Source organism: Melospiza georgiana, chromosome 5, assembly GCF_028018845.1.
Source record: "Melospiza georgiana isolate bMelGeo1 chromosome 5, bMelGeo1.pri, whole genome shotgun sequence".
In the NCBI taxonomy this organism is placed as follows: domain Eukaryota; kingdom Metazoa; phylum Chordata; class Aves; order Passeriformes; family Passerellidae; genus Melospiza; species Melospiza georgiana.
This window is the reverse complement of record NC_080434.1, coordinates 39,366,349-39,383,581: the sequence shown is the minus strand read 5'-3', so window position 1 is coordinate 39,383,581 and position 17,233 is coordinate 39,366,349. Positions and strand designations below refer to the sequence as shown.

The following is a 17,233-nucleotide window of genomic DNA, read 5'->3' as shown; positions in this document are numbered from 1 at the left end:
CAAAAGGCATTAACAATGCCCTTTTTCCTTTTTCCCAGCATAATTCAGATGGGATTATGGCAGTGCTCAGGTGAGTTCACTGCTCTGAGCATGTGGGGAGCTGTGATCCCTGGTATCTCCTCTTCTGTTTTACTGATGTCCTTCTAAGGCATTTTCTTTTTCTTTCCAGCTTTCCAAATGTGAATTTTATTATGTACAGAGGCGACTTCAGACTTAGGTGGGTTGTGTTCTCCTCTTCTTGTTGGCTTGACAGGTTATATGGAACCCACTTGTCCACACAAATGCTTAAATCAAGTGGGGAATAGGTCTTGAGTCCTCTACCACAGACTTTCAGGTGCTAGACCAGACATAATACATCCCTCAGGTTTGATGACTCTAAGTATTTTAATTACATGGATATATGCTGTAGGATCAAATTCTTCAGAGAATTTCATACGTGAAATCAATTGATTCAGACAACTATTTTCATTAAGGAAAAAAACCTCTAAAATACCTGTTTGAAACTGGCTGAAATGAAGTTTAGTTCTGTTTTCTACAGTTCCTGCAGTTATGTGAAATAGTGGAGTTCAGTTTAATTGAACATGCAGAATGTGTTTCCACGTTGCTAATTTCAAAATCCAAGGCTTAATGTAAAAGTTAGAATTTGAATGACCTAAACTGACAAATACAAATTTTTTATATACACTAAAATTTTCAATTGCTATGTTGCTAATGCTTAGATACCTTATTTAATGATAGTTAATACAGTGATACTGATTTTGTCCCTGCTGTGTTCATTATTAACCCCAGAAGGCAATGGAAATTTTATTAAACTCAGTATTGGATATTAATACTGTGCCTGACTATGTTGTGAAAAAAAATAAGAAGGAGCCTGCAAATATTTGTAAGTTAATTGACTGACTTGGAAACCACTAATGTGCATGAATAACATTTACTCACAGATATTGTCTCAGTAAATTCAAGACCTGTCCAATGAGTGGTTGTCAAATAAGGCCATAAATCACACCTTTATAGAAAGTTTGGGAAATCTTAATGACAAGGCACGCCTAAGGTATTATGGAAATTTGAGAAGTTTTCATGAACAGTATTTTAAAGTCATGTACCATTAAATAAAGGAACTGGTCAAAGTTTAAAAATAAAGAACTGGAAGTTAAGGTTAGTTTGCCTATATTAAAAAAAATAAATCGGGAGCAGCCATCAGCTCATGGTAGCTATTTATATTTTACTTGACAACAACAGCCACAATGTCCATGTTCCTTCAAACCTGGGACACCATTCTCAGGGGCTGTATTATACATGCCCACACATGGGTTTTCACTTATTTTTGTGTCTGGCCAGTGTTGGAGCAGAATCAATGGGTGGGCAATCCCCTGAGCCACGAAGGAGCCTGGCACTCAGCTTTCACATGGGAAACAATGTGGGGACAAATGTTCTTATGGCCAGATGAAAATGGTCCTCCAGGGTTCCAGCCTTTTTTTCCTCAACAGTGAGTTGGGATAATGTCACTAGAGTGAGTAGGAGAAAGTTACAATCTGATGGCCAAACAAAATTCCTGTTTCAGAGAAGGTGATTCCCTGCATCACCTGCAGGTGGTTATCAGTCCCTGTCTAGGATGGTTAATTGGGGTGCATATAGCCAGGTACAAAGAATCTCTGCAAATTCAGTGGGAAGCCAATGGTTAAACCCAAGGAAGTCTTCCAGAAGGGTGACTGAGCACTGGAGGATGCAGCTGCAAGGCACACAGTGTGTTTGCAGCAGCCTATGTGCAGTTAGCAGTCCCCTGTGGATCCACTGAAAGAGGTACATCCCAGTGGCCCTAGGGAGTAGGAGGGAGTGAATGTTGTCCTTTAAGCAGGGTTAATGTCTCTTGTGGCCTGAGGTGGACCTCTCCTGAGGTCCAGGGGGGTCTCCAGCCCTATTCTGAGTGCTCAAAGCCTTTCAGCACTAATTTCAGCACCCTCTGTGTGGCCATCCAGGGAGGATGAGTTGAGATGTGCAGGCAGAATCCTCAGTGCAGCAGCCTGGGGTGCCCAGTGGGGCTGCCCTGGTGAGGCTGGCTGGTGGCAGGTTCCATGCAGGCCAGTGCCCCATGGCATGATGTCACAGCAGGGCACCCACAGCAACGGCCCCTGCCCCATACACCGTCCCTGGGTAGGCCTGGGCTGACACCAGGACTGCTGCCACCGGCCTTCTGCCACTCAGCAGCTGTCCTGCTGCCAGGAGGTGAAAGGAGGCTGTGGAGTGGCGAGGGGGAGGAGAGGAGCAGAGTTTTTGTAGCAGGAAAAGCACCTTTAGCCCAGCGGGGCAAAGATGCACAAGTATCTACTCTATAATCCTGTGGAGCCAGAGGAGCTCCCAACCCTCAAGGAGCTCAACACTGTCGGTAAGGCCCCAGGGGTCCCTTGCAGGAGAAAGATGCTCCAGGATCACATGGAGACAAGGTGTGGAAAGCCTGAGGCTGGGGCCATAGATCTGGAGGGTACAGACTGCTGGAAGGAGAGCCCTGCTTTGTTGTGCCTTGGAGCTCTAAGGTGCCTTTGGTAGTTGTGGTGTCCCACCCATAAGGAGAAGGGAGCACCCAAGATTCATACATTCCTAAAGATCACTTGCTTTTCATGTATTTTTTCATATGTTCATAGGTCTATAGATTACTACTTCATACTTGTATAGCTCCCAGTATTTTTCCTACCCTTAGAGTTATAAATTAACCATATAACAGATTCATGAAATACTGTTCAGTCTTATTTTCAAGAAGACAACCTAGAAGTACATTTTGCTTTCCAATCAGAATCGGAGAAGACACCACAAGTGGAGCAAAGAAGCCCTGGACCAACTCCGATGAGGCAGTATCCAAGGAAAAATTACATAACCTAATTACATAATTACACAATTCTTCTAATTGGACAAAGTTTGTTATATGTGATGATTTGCCAAACTTCTAAAATGGTAGAAATCTGATGCCAGGTGTGTCTGTGACCACTGGGGCACCTGGAAGCCTCCAAATAAAGGCCTGCTTTTTATTTTACTATTTTAACAGTGTTGCAAGAGTTTTTCTTATAATGTCAGGCAACTGCAGGGGACAACAAAAATCAGACGGTCCATACAAATGCAAAAGGTTTTATTTTAAAAATTACGCAGTTGGCATGGATTTTTCTATTTAGTCCCTGACTTACTGCTAAATAAGCACATGGATATAAGTCCAGGGTCCTGGGGGCTCTGACCAGGCTTGGTAGAGGTACCTTTTCAGAGATGGCTTTCTTGCTCTCTGCACAAATTAGTTATCATGTGCAGTCTGTTCTTTCACATCTCTTTAAAAATAGGTCAGAGGACTTTGGGGGTCTTTGGTGGCCTTGATTCCCCCTATAGTCCATGCCCATTTCTTGGGCTCTTTCTAGCTCTTGTGCTGTACTGTGTTGTGCTTATCTCCAGGATCTACTACAAGATGTTTGTCCCAGGAAAGTGCTGCTCTATTTACACATGGCCCCCTTCCTCCAGGCCTGTGACCATGTTCACAGGGGTCTCAGGTTGAGGGAAGAGATGAGGATCTGACTCCATGTTTCACAAGGCTTGATTTATTATTTCATGATATATATTACATTAAAACTATACTAAAAGAAGAAAGGATTTCATCAGCAGGCTAGCTAAGAATAGAATAGGAAAGAATGATAACAAAGGTTTGTGGCTCGGCTCTGTCTGAGCCAGCTGACTGTGATTGGCCATTAATTACAAACATCCAACATGGGCCAATCACAGATGCACCTGTTGCATTCCACAGCAGCAGATAATCAATGTTTGCATTTTGTTCCTGAGGCCTCCCAGCTTCTCAGGAGGAAAAATCCTAAGGAAAGGATTTTTCATAAAAGATGTCTGCGACACAGACAGCTTTTGTCCTTTCCCTCTGAGTGTTAATACCAACAACCCTCTGCAGCTATGCAGCTGTGGGTGTTTCAGACATACACATTACATCCATCTACAGTAGCCCAGGCCTCCAGGTGCTGGCAGTGTCTAAAAGTGGAAATCACCTTTGCAAATACAGCCTGCCTTAGCTCTCCAGGCCTGTCTTGGACACAGGGCAGGCTTTGGTGCTGGGTGCAGTCTGGAACAGAGCTGGGCAGCCCCAGTCAGTGAGAATGCTTGTTCAAGGTGAGGGGGAACTTGAGAGCACTCCACTGTCACCTGCATGGGTAGGGGCATGGGGGATGGTGGCCTGTGCTGACTTCAGAGCATGATATGGATTCCACTTGCTTTCCAGAAATCTGCAAAGTCTGGTCTGGAATGTCTCGGCACATCTACAGACAGCTCTTGAAGAAGAAGGTGAGTCTTGCCTCCTGCATGGGCCTCATCCTGCCCCTCTGGAGCAAGGTCCAAAGTGCCATTCCCGTAGCCATGCAGGTCACCTGGCAGCTCCTTACATTGGGGCAGCCCTTCCAACACTTCCTCTTGCTTGTGTTTTTAGGCAGTGGATATTGGATTTGGGAGTTTTGCGGTTATCCCAGCGCACGCCAATGTGGCAGAGGGCAAGGTTTTGCCTGTTGAGAGACCTGTGTTCATTATGAACAAGACTCTGAAGATGTTTTACAACCTTGAGGCTGATGAGACCAAAATTCCTGGTAAGAAGATGGGATCCTTTCCTTACCCAGGCCTTGCATTTTGGCTTGGTGCCAACCCCTCTAATATAGCGAATATCAATTCTTCCAACGTGCTAAGTGCAGAGTGTGGGCACCGATGTGACAGCCCAGCACCCTGCTCCTCCCTGAGGAGCCATCCTCCTCTGCTCAGCTCCCTGTGCTCCATCTGGCTGCTCACAGCAGGAGGCAGAGGTTTCCCTGCCCTTTCCTGTCCGCTGTGTCCATCCTGGACATGTGGATGAAGCTAGAAGGGGGGACACTGGCAGTGTTGCCTGGGAGCTGGGTGCTGATGATCTCTAGTTTCTGAACTGTGGTGAGAGAGGCACTGTCATTTTGTGCTTGTTCACTAGAGGACATCCCTGTGGTTCAGCCAGACTTTGAGGACATCGCTGCACACATCCACTTTCGCCACGAAATTGTGGAGCAGTGCGTACAGGAGACCCTGCTTTACTTTGCTGGGACCCTCCGAGAAAACAAGGAGGTGGAGTTCAGCTTCAGGACCATCGGTATCCTTGCTGTGCGTAAAAAAGTGGTCACCATGACCTTCTTTGATAGCTGTGTGCTGGAGATGGATACAACAGGGAACATGCTGACAGCCCTTCTCGAGGTGAGCTTGTCCTTTCTGTGGGGTTCCTCCTCATGGCTTTGTGGCAGTGTGCTGTCAAAACATTCCAGCTGCCTTGTCTGGGCTGTTGTCACCTTCCTCACCTCCCAGCCTAGGCACACTGCCAATGAGCTAGTCCAAATCTCAGGAGTGCCTCATCCCCTTTGTGGGAAGGGCTAATGACATCAAGGGAGAAAGTGTGTGAGGGCTTCCTGTTTCAGAAATCCAGCACATGTTCTGGGTTTCTGCTGATGTTCTGCTGTTCCCTTCCAGGACCCTGACATGATGAGTGTCGTTGCCTTTCCGGGCCAAAACAATTTTAGTCGGGTCAGTCAAGACGAGGTTGTCATACTGCCAAGGTGAGCCCCCAGCTTGTCAGCCACTGTTTTGGGGGTACCCTCCTGCCAAGGCTCCTTTCCAGCCAAACTTGGGCAAGAGCAGCCACTTCATAGGAACACTTTTCTTTCCACTGCTCACTCCCCCCTGGCTTTGGAGATTGCAGATGAAGTGGCTATCCTGCTTTCAAGAGGGGCAAGAGGGTGTAGGGGGATATATATTCTTATATAGAATATAAAAAAATAAAGATACTGTAGAAAGTAATCTTACCCCTATGGAGTAGCAGCTGGGCCAATTATAAAAGATTAGGAACAAGCCTGACTTTACAGGCCACAGCTTTGACTAGTGAGAAGAAGAGTGCAGTAAAAGAGTGGGGTGGCTGGGTGAGAAGGGAACTGGAGTCAATTGGCTGCTTTGTGAAGAAGAAAGAGCTGGTGCTTTGAGAAGCTCCCCATGAGAAACACCAAGAAAGTGTGAAACTTTTGTGATAGACAGCTACGGAACTATGGAACCCCTGCAATAAGATGACAAGAGGGTCTGTGCAGGCAGCAAGGACAGCATGAGTCCTGTCCTCCAAGGACCAGGCAGTGTGCCTCAAATATATGTGCCAGCCTCCAAGAGAGCCTGCTGCCCCAGGTTTACCCAGCTGGTGCCTTCTTGTTTGCAGCTTTGTGGCCGAGGCCCCACACCAGCCATCGGACCGACTGGTGTCCCTGAAGCCCAGGAGAGAGTCAGCACCGTGGGGTGGGGGCTGCCGCAGAGGTATGTCCCAGCTGGCAGGGACTGTCTGTGCTCTTGTCCTCATGAGGGAAAAAAAGTGTGGGGGAACCTTTTCTGAAGAGGCTTTGAGCTGTGAGGAGCCTCTACAATTCAATTTCCCCAGTGGGCTCCTGGGATCCCTCAGTGCCTCCCAGCTCTTCTCACTGGTGGGTCCCTGCTGCTGGCAAGGTGTAAGAGGGAGACGAGAAAAACCATGTCCAGGGGTGGTGGGTGACTGGGTGGGAATTCAGCTCTGGAGCAAATCTATTGCCAGCCGGGGCTATTTACAAATCACAAACGAGACGGGGTGGCTGTGGAACTTCCTTGAGCTGTTTTATTTTCCAGCATCAGTCTCATTACGTGGTTATGACAATGGGAAGATGCCAGCAGCTCACATTCCAGGGGACAGACTAAGAATTTAATGTTACAACTCACTTTATAAGTTTTCTGACCAATCACACAAAGGAAAAGCACATTGACAGTAGTTCTGTCCAACCACTATAAGCACAGGTACCTTTGGTTAAAACAATGCTTGCTTATTTTGAATACAATACCTGCTTGTAAGCCTCAAAACACAATGCACAGAGCTCCATTATTAAGCTTCAACCTTCCTAATATCTTGCTAGATAAACTCTTCTGTAGCTTAGAGAGTTATTCTAGACAAGTGTTAATACACAGACCATTGCTCTATTTGTCCTTTTCTACTTTTTAAATAATTTTTCTGCTGACCAATCTCATGGCTGCTGCTCAGCTCTGATCACAGTTCTGCTGCCTCTGAGGCCTACCTTTTGCAGTTCTCCCAAAACCCTCTGGGTTTGTGGATTCCCACACAAATCCAGTGTGGACAAAAGAAAAGGGCCTGTCTGGGCGTCCTAGGAATGGCAAGGATAGTCAGTGAGCCTTGTGTAGCATGACTGCACAGATCTGCCACCTGTGCTGTCCCACATGATCTCAAAGATTGTGCGCTCTTCTCTCTCCTCCTGCTTGCAGTGAGTGTGCTGGATCCCGTGTTCCTGGCTCGGAAGAGGGTTTCTCAGGCCAGTCAGCAGTCGGCGGAAACGGATCACGGTAGAGACAAGGAAGCTATCCTGGGGTGAGCCTTGTAGGGTAGTGGTGTGGCTGAGGGCACACTCTCACCATCACTTGTGATAATGGGTGATGCTTCCCTTGTGCTGATGCCCAACAGCCCTGGAGACACTGTCCTGCTGGACATGTGGTCCACCTACTGAGCTGCTGGGTGGTGCCAGAGGACAGGCTGCTGCTGTCCCACAGATAGAAATTCACACTTGGCTCCCACCAGCTCAGACTGCTGTTTGTTTTTTTCAGGTACCTGCCTGCAATCCTGGAGAGGACCCATGCGATGAAGCGCCCCACTTCTCCAACTCAGCAGGGCCTGAAGGTCTCTGCAAGGGCTGCCCAACGCTCAAAAGAGGTAGGTCCATGCTGGGGTTCTGCTAGTCCTGCACATGGTCCCAGCCCTCCTGCCCTGCCCAAGCTTGAGGTGGTTAATTCTGTACATGGCCTTCAGGGGAAGCACCCCATCTTTACTGAGAAAGAAGAAAGAGAGCTGCAGCTGCTGCTGGCGTCCAAGCGCCATGAGGTGGAGGCAGACGTGTATCGCAAATACTTCGGCAACCGAGCAGTCACTGAGCGAGGAAAGGTATGACACAGCCCCCAGGAAAAGGGCCTTTTACCTTTCTGCTTGGTGGCAGGGGAGCAGGGAAGGTGTCCTAGCACATCAGTGGTGCCATGGCTGGGGGCTGGACAGGGCTCTTCTACCCTGCCCCCTGTCCCTGAGGCTCTGGGTGTCTCTATAGAGCATGACACGGTACAGTAATACACAGCTCTATCAGAAGGGTGCAAAAGAGAAAATTTATTAAACCAATGTAGCTTTTATAGTTCTTCCAGATATTGACACCCTTCTAACACATATACAGTGCCCATTGGCCATAAAAGAGAAACAAAGTTCCCAGCAGGCGACCAGGGAGCCACGTCACTCTGCAAGCCAGCGAGAGTCCATATCTCCCAACTTTCTCTCCTTCCTCTGGCCTCCATGGTAACGACCTTGGTGTTCCTTCAGGAGAGATATAGGGCTTCTCCTATCTTCAGGAGGCCTTGTGAGCTCACAGGGACAGCACAGAATGTCTTTCCCACATTCGGGCTGGCGTGTGCAGCTGGCTGCGACACAGGCTCCTTGCTTTGTGCCCTCTCTGGGCCCTGAGCCAGGCCTTGCAAGGCAAACACCTTGGCTGAAGGCTTGGGAGCAGCCCCAGCTGCTGGTGGCAGTGCTTCAGGAGACCTCCTCTGCCTTTGCAGACCTCCTGCCCCTACGTGTTTGAGGATCCCTATCACCCTCCCCATGTCCTGAGGAAGGCCTACGCTGAGAAGCTGAAGGAGATGGGGCAGCAGCAGGAGGAGGAGTCTCAGCTCTCTGGGAAAGTTCTGGAAGAGTAAGTGAGGTGGAGGGAGGGCCCACAACAGGCTCTTTAGAGCGGGGAGATGGAGTCAGCAGCACTGTCAGGCCTGGGGCATGGGGAGCCCTTCTGCCCGGCCACAGAACTGAGGCCCTTTCTCCTGCTTCCTTCAGCAAGGGTGTGCAGACGGGTCTGTTGGAACGCTGAGGAGAAGGCCCAGCGACTGCCAGCCCTGCCAGCAAGCTGCAAGCAGCCCTGCAGAGACAATTGTCACAGAATTCCTCCTTTCCAACTGGACAGCTGCCAGGAATGGGCGGCAGGGGCAAGGACTGCCTTAGCTAAGGAGAATGTGCCAAATAAAGGTTGCTGGTACCTGAACTCCACTAGAGTAAGCCTGCTGATGCCTTCATTGCCCTTTTTTGAAGCCAAGGGGATGGGAGAGCCTCCTGAAGGCCGTGGTCAAAGAGCAAATGGGCTGGAGGGACCTGGCCCTGCCAAGCAGTTGTGACGGGCCGTGGGACTGAAAAGTGGTGTCCTTTCCAGGGTAAGGGCATGGGGGCTGCAGAGCACAGCTTCTCTGCATCCAAACACCGCTCTGTAGGGATAACCAGAGGCCTGGGGGGGGGCTGGTCATAGCACTGTGAGGGTAGGTTTGATCTGGCAAAAGCCAACAGTAGGCTTGATGCTGCTTGGAGAGCTACACTTGCACAGAGAAATGTACTTCATTGAAGACACTCCTTAATTTAGTCCATGGCTGACCCTCAGGAACCATTGAGTGGCCTCCTTGGGAGAGAGCCTCTTCATTTCAGGAAGAAAGAAACTTTTGAAAGTGGAAAACATTTCTTTTTGCAAGGTTAACTTACAGCATGAACAAGAAAGCTGCAACTTGGAAAGGTAAAAGAGCACCAGCAGCAGCATAGTCTGGCAACTATGCCAGACCCTGTCAGACCCTGGGGTCTCCACTGGGACTGCTGCTGCTGAATATCACCTTCCTTAATGCCATAGCTAGTGAGATTGAGTGCAGCCTCAGCACATTTGCAGGTCTCTGTCACAGGCATTTTTTATGAAAAATCCTTTCCTTAGGATTTTTCCTTCTGAGAAGCTGAGAAGCCTCTGGAACAAAATGCAAACATTGATTATCTGCTGTTGTGGAATGCAACAGGTGCATCTGTGACTGGCCCATGTTGGATGTTTGTAATTAATGGCCAATCACAGCTCAGCTGGCTTGGACAGAGAGCTGAGCCACAAACCTTTGTTATCATTCCTTGTTTTTCTATTCTTAGCCAGACTTCTGATGAAATCCTTTCTTCTATTCTTTTAGTATAGTTTTAATGTAATATATATCATGAAATAATAAATTAAGCCTTCTTAAACATGGAATCAGATTCTCATCTCTTCCCTCAACTTAAGACCCCTGTGAACATGGTCACAGGTTTCTTGGGAGCAGGAGCCAGGTGGGCAGTTTTAGAGGTAGATCTTCACTCAGTGGACTTTATTACAGGACTTATCCAGGCACTGAGCAGACACAAAACCTTTTTTGCTTCCTCTCCAGGTTCCAAGGCCTCCCAAAACATGATTTCCTGACTCTGCTGCTGCCTGGCAGCATATCCACAGTAGCTGGTCTGTAGCCAGCAGTCTCTAGTGGCATCAGCAGCTGGCTTGACAGGGACAGAGGTGACACAGGGTTGTGGGGGCAGGCTTAGGTATTTGAAGTCACATTGTGTTTTGATTGCAAACTGAGGTGATTAATTGGTTACGTGTGTCTGTGGTGTTGAGAGGTCCCCAGGATGAGGTGAGAGATGAGAATTTGACTCCATGTTCTCAGAAGGCTGATTTAATATTTTATGATATTATATTAAAATAAAATAAACGATATACTAAAACTATACTAAAGAAAGAGAAAGGATACAGCCAGAAGGCTAGAAAAGAATGAATAATACAAACCTGTGACTCCTCAGAGAGTCTGACACAGCTGGCTGTGATTAGTCATTAGGAAAACACAATTCACATGGAACCAATGAAAGAATCCCCTACCAAGAATCATCCAAAACAGCAAGGAGAAGCAATCAGATTATTATTATTATTTACATTTTTCTCTGAGGCTTCTCAACATCCCAGGAGAAGAAATCTTGGTGAAGGAATTTTTCAGAAAATATCACAGTGTCGTGTGTAATTTTTCTTTTTTTTTTTTTTTTTTTTTTTTTTTTTTTAATTACCTGGAGCACCATTTCTGTTGAGAGGCTGAGGGGAGCAGGAGGTGTTGAGCAGAGGTGAACTGCTCGAGCAAACAGAAGCTCAGAAGTGAAGCAGCGGGACTGGGGAGGGTGGGGCATTTCCCTAAACCTTCCTTGCCTTGCAGAGGGGGCTTGGCCAGGTGCCATTCGTGAACCTCCATCAGCTATGTGGTCTTGTGTGCCAGTCACAGCTGGTTTACAATGGTGTGAAAAACTAACAGCTTTGTGTTCAGCTAAAGTGATGGACGAGGTGTAAGGGCTGGCCATTTGCCTGCTGCTGCCAGTGGGTGTGCTTTGTAGAGTTTTAAAGCGTGAAGATGGCCAGATTTGTCAGTTTTCTAAACCTTTTTAGCATAGTGCACCCAAATTCCTCAAGTGATATGTTGATATGTATTGTGTGTATGTGATATGTATTAATTTTCAGCACAGAGGAGCAGCCAGAAGGAGCAGAAGAAAGCTAGTATATTTTGTTATTTTCACTCTTGTACCTTGAAGAGGAAATCTGTAGGACCATAAGAGTGTCATAGCCAGCTTTTGCTTGAAGATGCTGGGGATGATTTAAAGTAAGATAAAGGTCTGATGATTGACTGTCCTATTAAGGGCAAATGCTTCAGCATTGTAGTTTAAAAGTGACACCTGCTCCCACAAAACTGAGACAGGGCTTTAAAATGAGATGTGTGTTTAGCCAGAAGCCCAAGAAGGACTAATAGCCTCTGGAATGCCTTGGGAAGGTACAACTCCAACTTTGATGGAAATTAGTGTAGCAACTTGCTGGTGAAACTGGTTTTGCTTTGATTAGCATTTTGCTTCTGATGATCAGCTCCTTGCTAGTGAGCACAGAGTCTCAGACCTTGGCCTGTAAAATGTTGGACTGGCCTTTCAGAAAGGTGCATGCTCACATGTTATTCTGCTTTCAAACAGCTAATGTATAATTAGCATGCTGACATTATTGGCTGCTGGCTTTTCGTGTCGAGTGACTGAATTATTGCCTGAGAATGTTACGTGCTCACATAGAAGCTTTGTACAGTGAAAAGGCAGGAATGCTTTCAAGATGTGATTGCATTAAAAAAAAACAAAACAGGTAGTTCATTACCAATAGGATATGGAGCAGTAACCCTTGCTCCTAAACATAGACAGTAATCTAACCAGAGCTGTAAAAACTGACTTCTTGAACAACTGGTGAAACTTCTAATCCTTCTGGGGAAATAATTGTGTGTTAATTAAGAGCCAGGATTCCATGAGGCTTATTAGCTGTCTAGCTGGATCTGAGAAGCAGAAGGTTGAGCAGAGTTTAACTAAAATTTAGAACTGTTAATTAGTCTGCTTTCTTCCTAGTCTCCTTTCTATTTTCCTGTTTTTGGTTTGTGTAGCACACTTTGAATGACCCGTGAGAAGCTACTGCTACTGTGCTTCTGACATGATAGCTCCCAATTGTAAATGCTGTATTTTTCTAGCTGTGAAAGAATAAAGCTTTAAAAGAGCTTGGCTGCCCTTAGCTACAAGCTGGCTTGTTATGGATGAAGAAATGACAGAAAGTGGAAAAAGCAGGCTGGCTAATCTTGTTAAATTGGCTGAGTAATGTTGCATTCACAATATGTGAACTCCATGCTGCAAGGCACAGATGCTTTAATAAACTTTAGATGACCTGTCTTACTTTAGAACTCTTTACAGGGCTCAGAAAATATTTGATAGGTGCATGGAAACCTAAAAATCAGTCTGCCTTCCTTACAGACCTCTGTTTTGGTAGTTAGGGATATGGGAATTTGTGACTGTGTGAAGGTTGTGCTTCCCTGAGGCATGCCTGGGCAAGATAAGGGAGGGAGAGGTAAAACCTGAAAGCTCTTTTATTAGGTTCAAAAGTTTTTTAAACAGCAATTGGAACTGTTTCCTGATTTTTTATTTTTTTTCACTTGGATATTATTGGATTTCACTTGGATTCAGTTTACTTTTTGGTGGGGTGGGGTGAGGAGTATCCTAGCATGCAGTGCAAAACTTCCAGGGATTCTGATATGATGTGAGATGCACTGAACAAAATAGCTGCTATTTAACCTCAATAGCTCCCGAGAGCCCCAGTGAAACCATTTTGAGCCTGATGAGTAGGAATGGTTTGAAGGTCTATTGTAAAAGAATTCTACTGGAATTCTCTTTGTTAATTCGTTAATTAACACTTGTCAGAGTCTGCTTTGTATTTCTTACAATGACTACCACTTCATTCTAGGGGTGTAGTTAAGCCCTTGAGCTAATTTGACTTCTGCCTTCAGTCCCCTTAGATTTAATGCCCCACTTTTAGATGTTTTCTTGTTCTGCTCATTACAATGTTTATATCCTGCTTTCAGTTTGTAGTACGTCTCCACTAGGACATTTGCATCAATATAAATGCATTTGCTTAATACAGATGCACTGGAAACAGGAATATGCATCAGAATGACTAATCCTGGTAATTTCAATGGGTTCACACCTGTAAGGTGTGCCTGTATTTTAGTTCAGAAGTTTGGTGGGTGGGGCCAAGTGGAAAAGGGCATTAGTGTGATGTAGATAGCCCTCCAGTTATAAATGGAAAGATTACTTGGATCTGTAAAAATGTCCTAATCATGCAGATTAGAGTAGTTGTGCTTTATGATTAGAGCCCTATTGTACCAAGCATTTGAGGGTGATGGGGTTTTTTTCTCATGTCCTTAGTTATTTCCCTGCTCCTTTAAAATGCATGCTTGTTTTTTATTAATAGTAGCCTAAGAATATCCCTTAAATCTAAATTTGAGGAGCCCCTGAAACAATCAGATGCCTGATCCTAAATGTGAGAGTATAGGTATGCATTAGTAAGAATCCCAAAAGCTGTTACAGAGAGCACTTATTGTGTCATTCTTTTGGCAGTCTTTGAATTCTTCCACTACCAAATCGTGGGTTTGTTTCTTTTTACTACAGTAGCTTTTCTGTCAAATACACTGCACAGCATTCTGATCTGACACCTGCTTGGCAAGAGTTGCTCGCTTGGAGCTCAACTACATACCTTGAGTTTAATTTTGAAGTTAAAGGTTTGTTTTATAAAGGCTGATCCTCAGTCATATGCAGATAAGTGTTTTAAGTGTTGTTTTGGACACTAAACCCTCTAGTCTTTAACAGAAGAAGAAAACTGCCTTTTAAAAATATAAGTGGACTTATAAGTCCAAACATCTTTTAGTGATTGTGATTTGGAGAGTATACCTGGATAGAAAGAGTTCAGCTCTAAGGCACCTCACCTAATCCTGTTTGCTTGACAAATATTTGTGCAAGTATGCCTTGTTGCTTACTTTGCAGGACCTTTTTTTGCTAACTTCCTGTTCTGTATAACCCTCTAAATACTGACGCTGACCTTTTTGATCTCAGGAGTTTCTCTGCATTGTTGGGATATAATTCATTCCCATTTCCCAGTTCCAGGCTCGTTTATACAAAGTGTAACTGCAGGCAAAGGTACTGCATTGTTTAGAACAGATGCAGTGAGAACAGCACGTTGGTAGGGGCAGTGCACACTGACAAAGGTAGTTTTAAGATGACAGCTGGGTCAACAAATAAAGCTACAATAAATTTTAATGTTTTGAAGAAATACCTTTATAGTGGTAACAACTAAGCTGTAGATCTTGGCAGGAAGCAGCTGGTTAGTTTAAAAGATGGCAACAAAAGATTATTTTAACACTGCAGGGGGAAAAAAATTTCTTTTTGAGAAAAATACTAATAATATGAGTAAGGCACCATTTCAAATGTGAACACTTTCTTACCAGAATTTAACAGAAGGAGATGTACAGGTACAGACCTGAATGTGGAACAAGTCTCTAAAACCTTTGGGGTAATCTTGAGAAAGACAAAGTAAGTCAGTGTCCTGTTGTTCTGTTATTTTATAGTCCGCAACATTGCAGGATAAGCTTGGCAGCTCCTTTGGGTGGTAGCTGATGTACTTAGTGAGGAGTTGTAGAAAACCAGGCACATCTCTACACATGGAGATACTGTTTCTGTAACCACAGAATCACATGGTAGGATGGTTTGGGTTGGAAGGGGCCCTAAATATCTTGTAGTTCCAACCTGCAGCATGTGCAGGGACAGCTGGCATTAGACCAGGTTTCTCAGAGCCCAATCCAACATGTCTTTGAATACTTTGATAGATGAGGCATCCACAGCTTTCCTGGGCATCCTGTTAAGGGCCTCACCAACCTCACAGTGAAGAATTTCTTCTTAATAATTAATCTTAACCTACCCTCTTCCAGTTTAAAGCCATTCCCCCTTGTGTAGGGGGATACAGTATAGGTAAATGAAGGTGGTACAGAATGTAATCTTATCCCACAATGAGTTGCAGCTGAACCAATTACTAAAGATGAGGAGCAGGCCTGATGTTAACAGGCCACCCCTGTAGCCAATAAGAACAGTGGTGTAAAAGAGTGGGCTGCTGAGAGGAGTTACTGCAAGGTTCAGGAAGAGTCAGTGCTCGGAGGAGCTGCCTATGAGAAACATCAAGGAGGTACGAAGCTCTGGCTATAAAATATTAAATCCCTGCACTATAATGATATTAGAACTCTTGATATATAAGACAACACACTTGTCCTCCCACTGCATGCCCTTGCAAAAAGTCCTTCCAGCTCTCTTAGCCCCTTTGGGTACAGGAAGGTGCTCTGAGATCTCCCCAGAGCCTTCTTTTCTCCAGGCTGAAAACCCACAACTGACTTCATTGGAGGGGTGCTCTGGCCTTGTGAGCATCTTGCTGTTGCAGACTTCCACTCTGCATTATTGCCTCCCATCCCCTTCTGCATGTGCTTGGGAGGAGTTTGTACCTGTTTGGCTGTAGGTCCAGCTGCAGGCTGTGCTTTGAACCACCCAATTGTCTCTCAGTGTCCCTGAGGTTCTACTGCCTTCTCATTGTCCCATGCAGCTCAACCACCTGCAGGTTCTCCACCTGGGCCCAGCTCTGCAGGCAAGTTTGCTGCCTGTGCCTGACCCGGGAAAAGGGTCTCAGTGGGGTCTGCTCTGTAGCATCTGTTCTCTACAGCTCTCTCTGGGTGCAGGCATTGACCACAGGAAGGGTATATGGTGCTTCAGCCACTCTGGGTCTGGAATTGGTGTTCCCCCTGCTCAAGGAAGCCTCTATGTGCCCCCATCCCTGCCCTACTGTGGGACAGCCCTGCCCCAGAGCAGGGACCAAACTCTGACTCAGCTCAAGGCCGAGCTTCCTTCAAGCACCTGCAAGGAACTGTATCAGAAGAACAGTATAAAACCAAGCTCCTCTAACTTAAAGTGCGTGAAGAAACATGAGGCTTGCTCTCCACACCTCTCTTACCCACTTTAACTAACTGCAGTGGGAAAAAGTGTACCTTCAAAGAGCGTATTAGCACAAGAATCTAGACTGACTGTGAGTGTCCTATTCAAAAACCTGCCAAAGACACTGTGACCTTATTTCCGTAGCCCTGGTGTGTTATTAATTTGCTTGGGATTGTACCCTGTAATTCTCTCTGCTGAAGCAAGCTGAATTTCTGACTCTTTCCCAGGAAATTGAAAGTGCCCTTTCAGGATGTTAGGTAAGGACTGACCCTGTCTGCTTTTCAGGCAGAAAAGAGAAAGGCAAGTTTCATGATGTAGCTTTTGGGTTTGGGTTGCAGCATTACCCAAATGAAAACCCCATATTCATCTGAAGAGATGGCCTCAGATTTCCCAGTGTGGGACATAACAGTGGTGGGCCCCTCTGTCACACAGGGACTATTTTAGGGGTGAAATCTCTCTGCTAAAAGAAGGAGATTAGGATATGGAAGCACACCTTTGTGTACAGCTCTGTGGGGTGTAATCCAGCTTCCTGGAAAGAAAGCAGACAAGTCCTTACAGGTTTGGTATACAGAATAACTGAACCTGGGTGATCTGACACTTTTTTAACTCTTGCAAGCTGAAATCAAATGAATCATAAAACTAGAAATCCTGGTAAACTGTTTGCTTTGTATTGGTTAAATGGCTTAAAGGTTTTTGAAAAATCAGGAATTTGTGAAGTACGAGGCATCAGTGTTTTATACTGTAGTGAAAAAATGCTATATCTCTATCCCAGTTCAGATGAGATGACAGATACATTTAGCCTTTGTGACTTAAAGATACAGCATATGAATGTGTATATAATAGTCAAAATATGTGTTCAATAAAAATTGGATTTCACTTAATATCTGCATCAAAATAATGGATTCATGATTGATAAATTGTTCGTCTTTCTTTTTTGTCCTAGGAGATGTACAGAAGAGAGCCAGTGATGATATGTTG

At 45.5% G+C, this 17,233-nt stretch overlaps 1 protein-coding gene across 1 annotated transcript; it reads left to right on the top strand.

Annotated features, from left to right (window-relative positions):
• Positions 1-9,005, top strand: CCDC81 (coiled-coil domain containing 81). The gene is made up of 12 exons (XM_058025053.1): positions 1-70; positions 170-217; positions 4,253-4,314; positions 4,457-4,610; positions 4,979-5,235; positions 5,506-5,591; positions 6,236-6,330; positions 7,318-7,420; positions 7,654-7,759; positions 7,856-7,987; positions 8,644-8,777; positions 8,915-9,005. Exons 3-12 carry the CDS (start codon positions 4,276-4,278, stop codon positions 8,946-8,948), a joined length of 1,140 nt encoding a protein of 379 aa, XP_057881036.1. The 5' UTR covers positions 1-70; positions 170-217; positions 4,253-4,275; the 3' UTR covers positions 8,949-9,005.
• Positions 9,006-17,233: the final 8,228 nt, after the last annotated feature.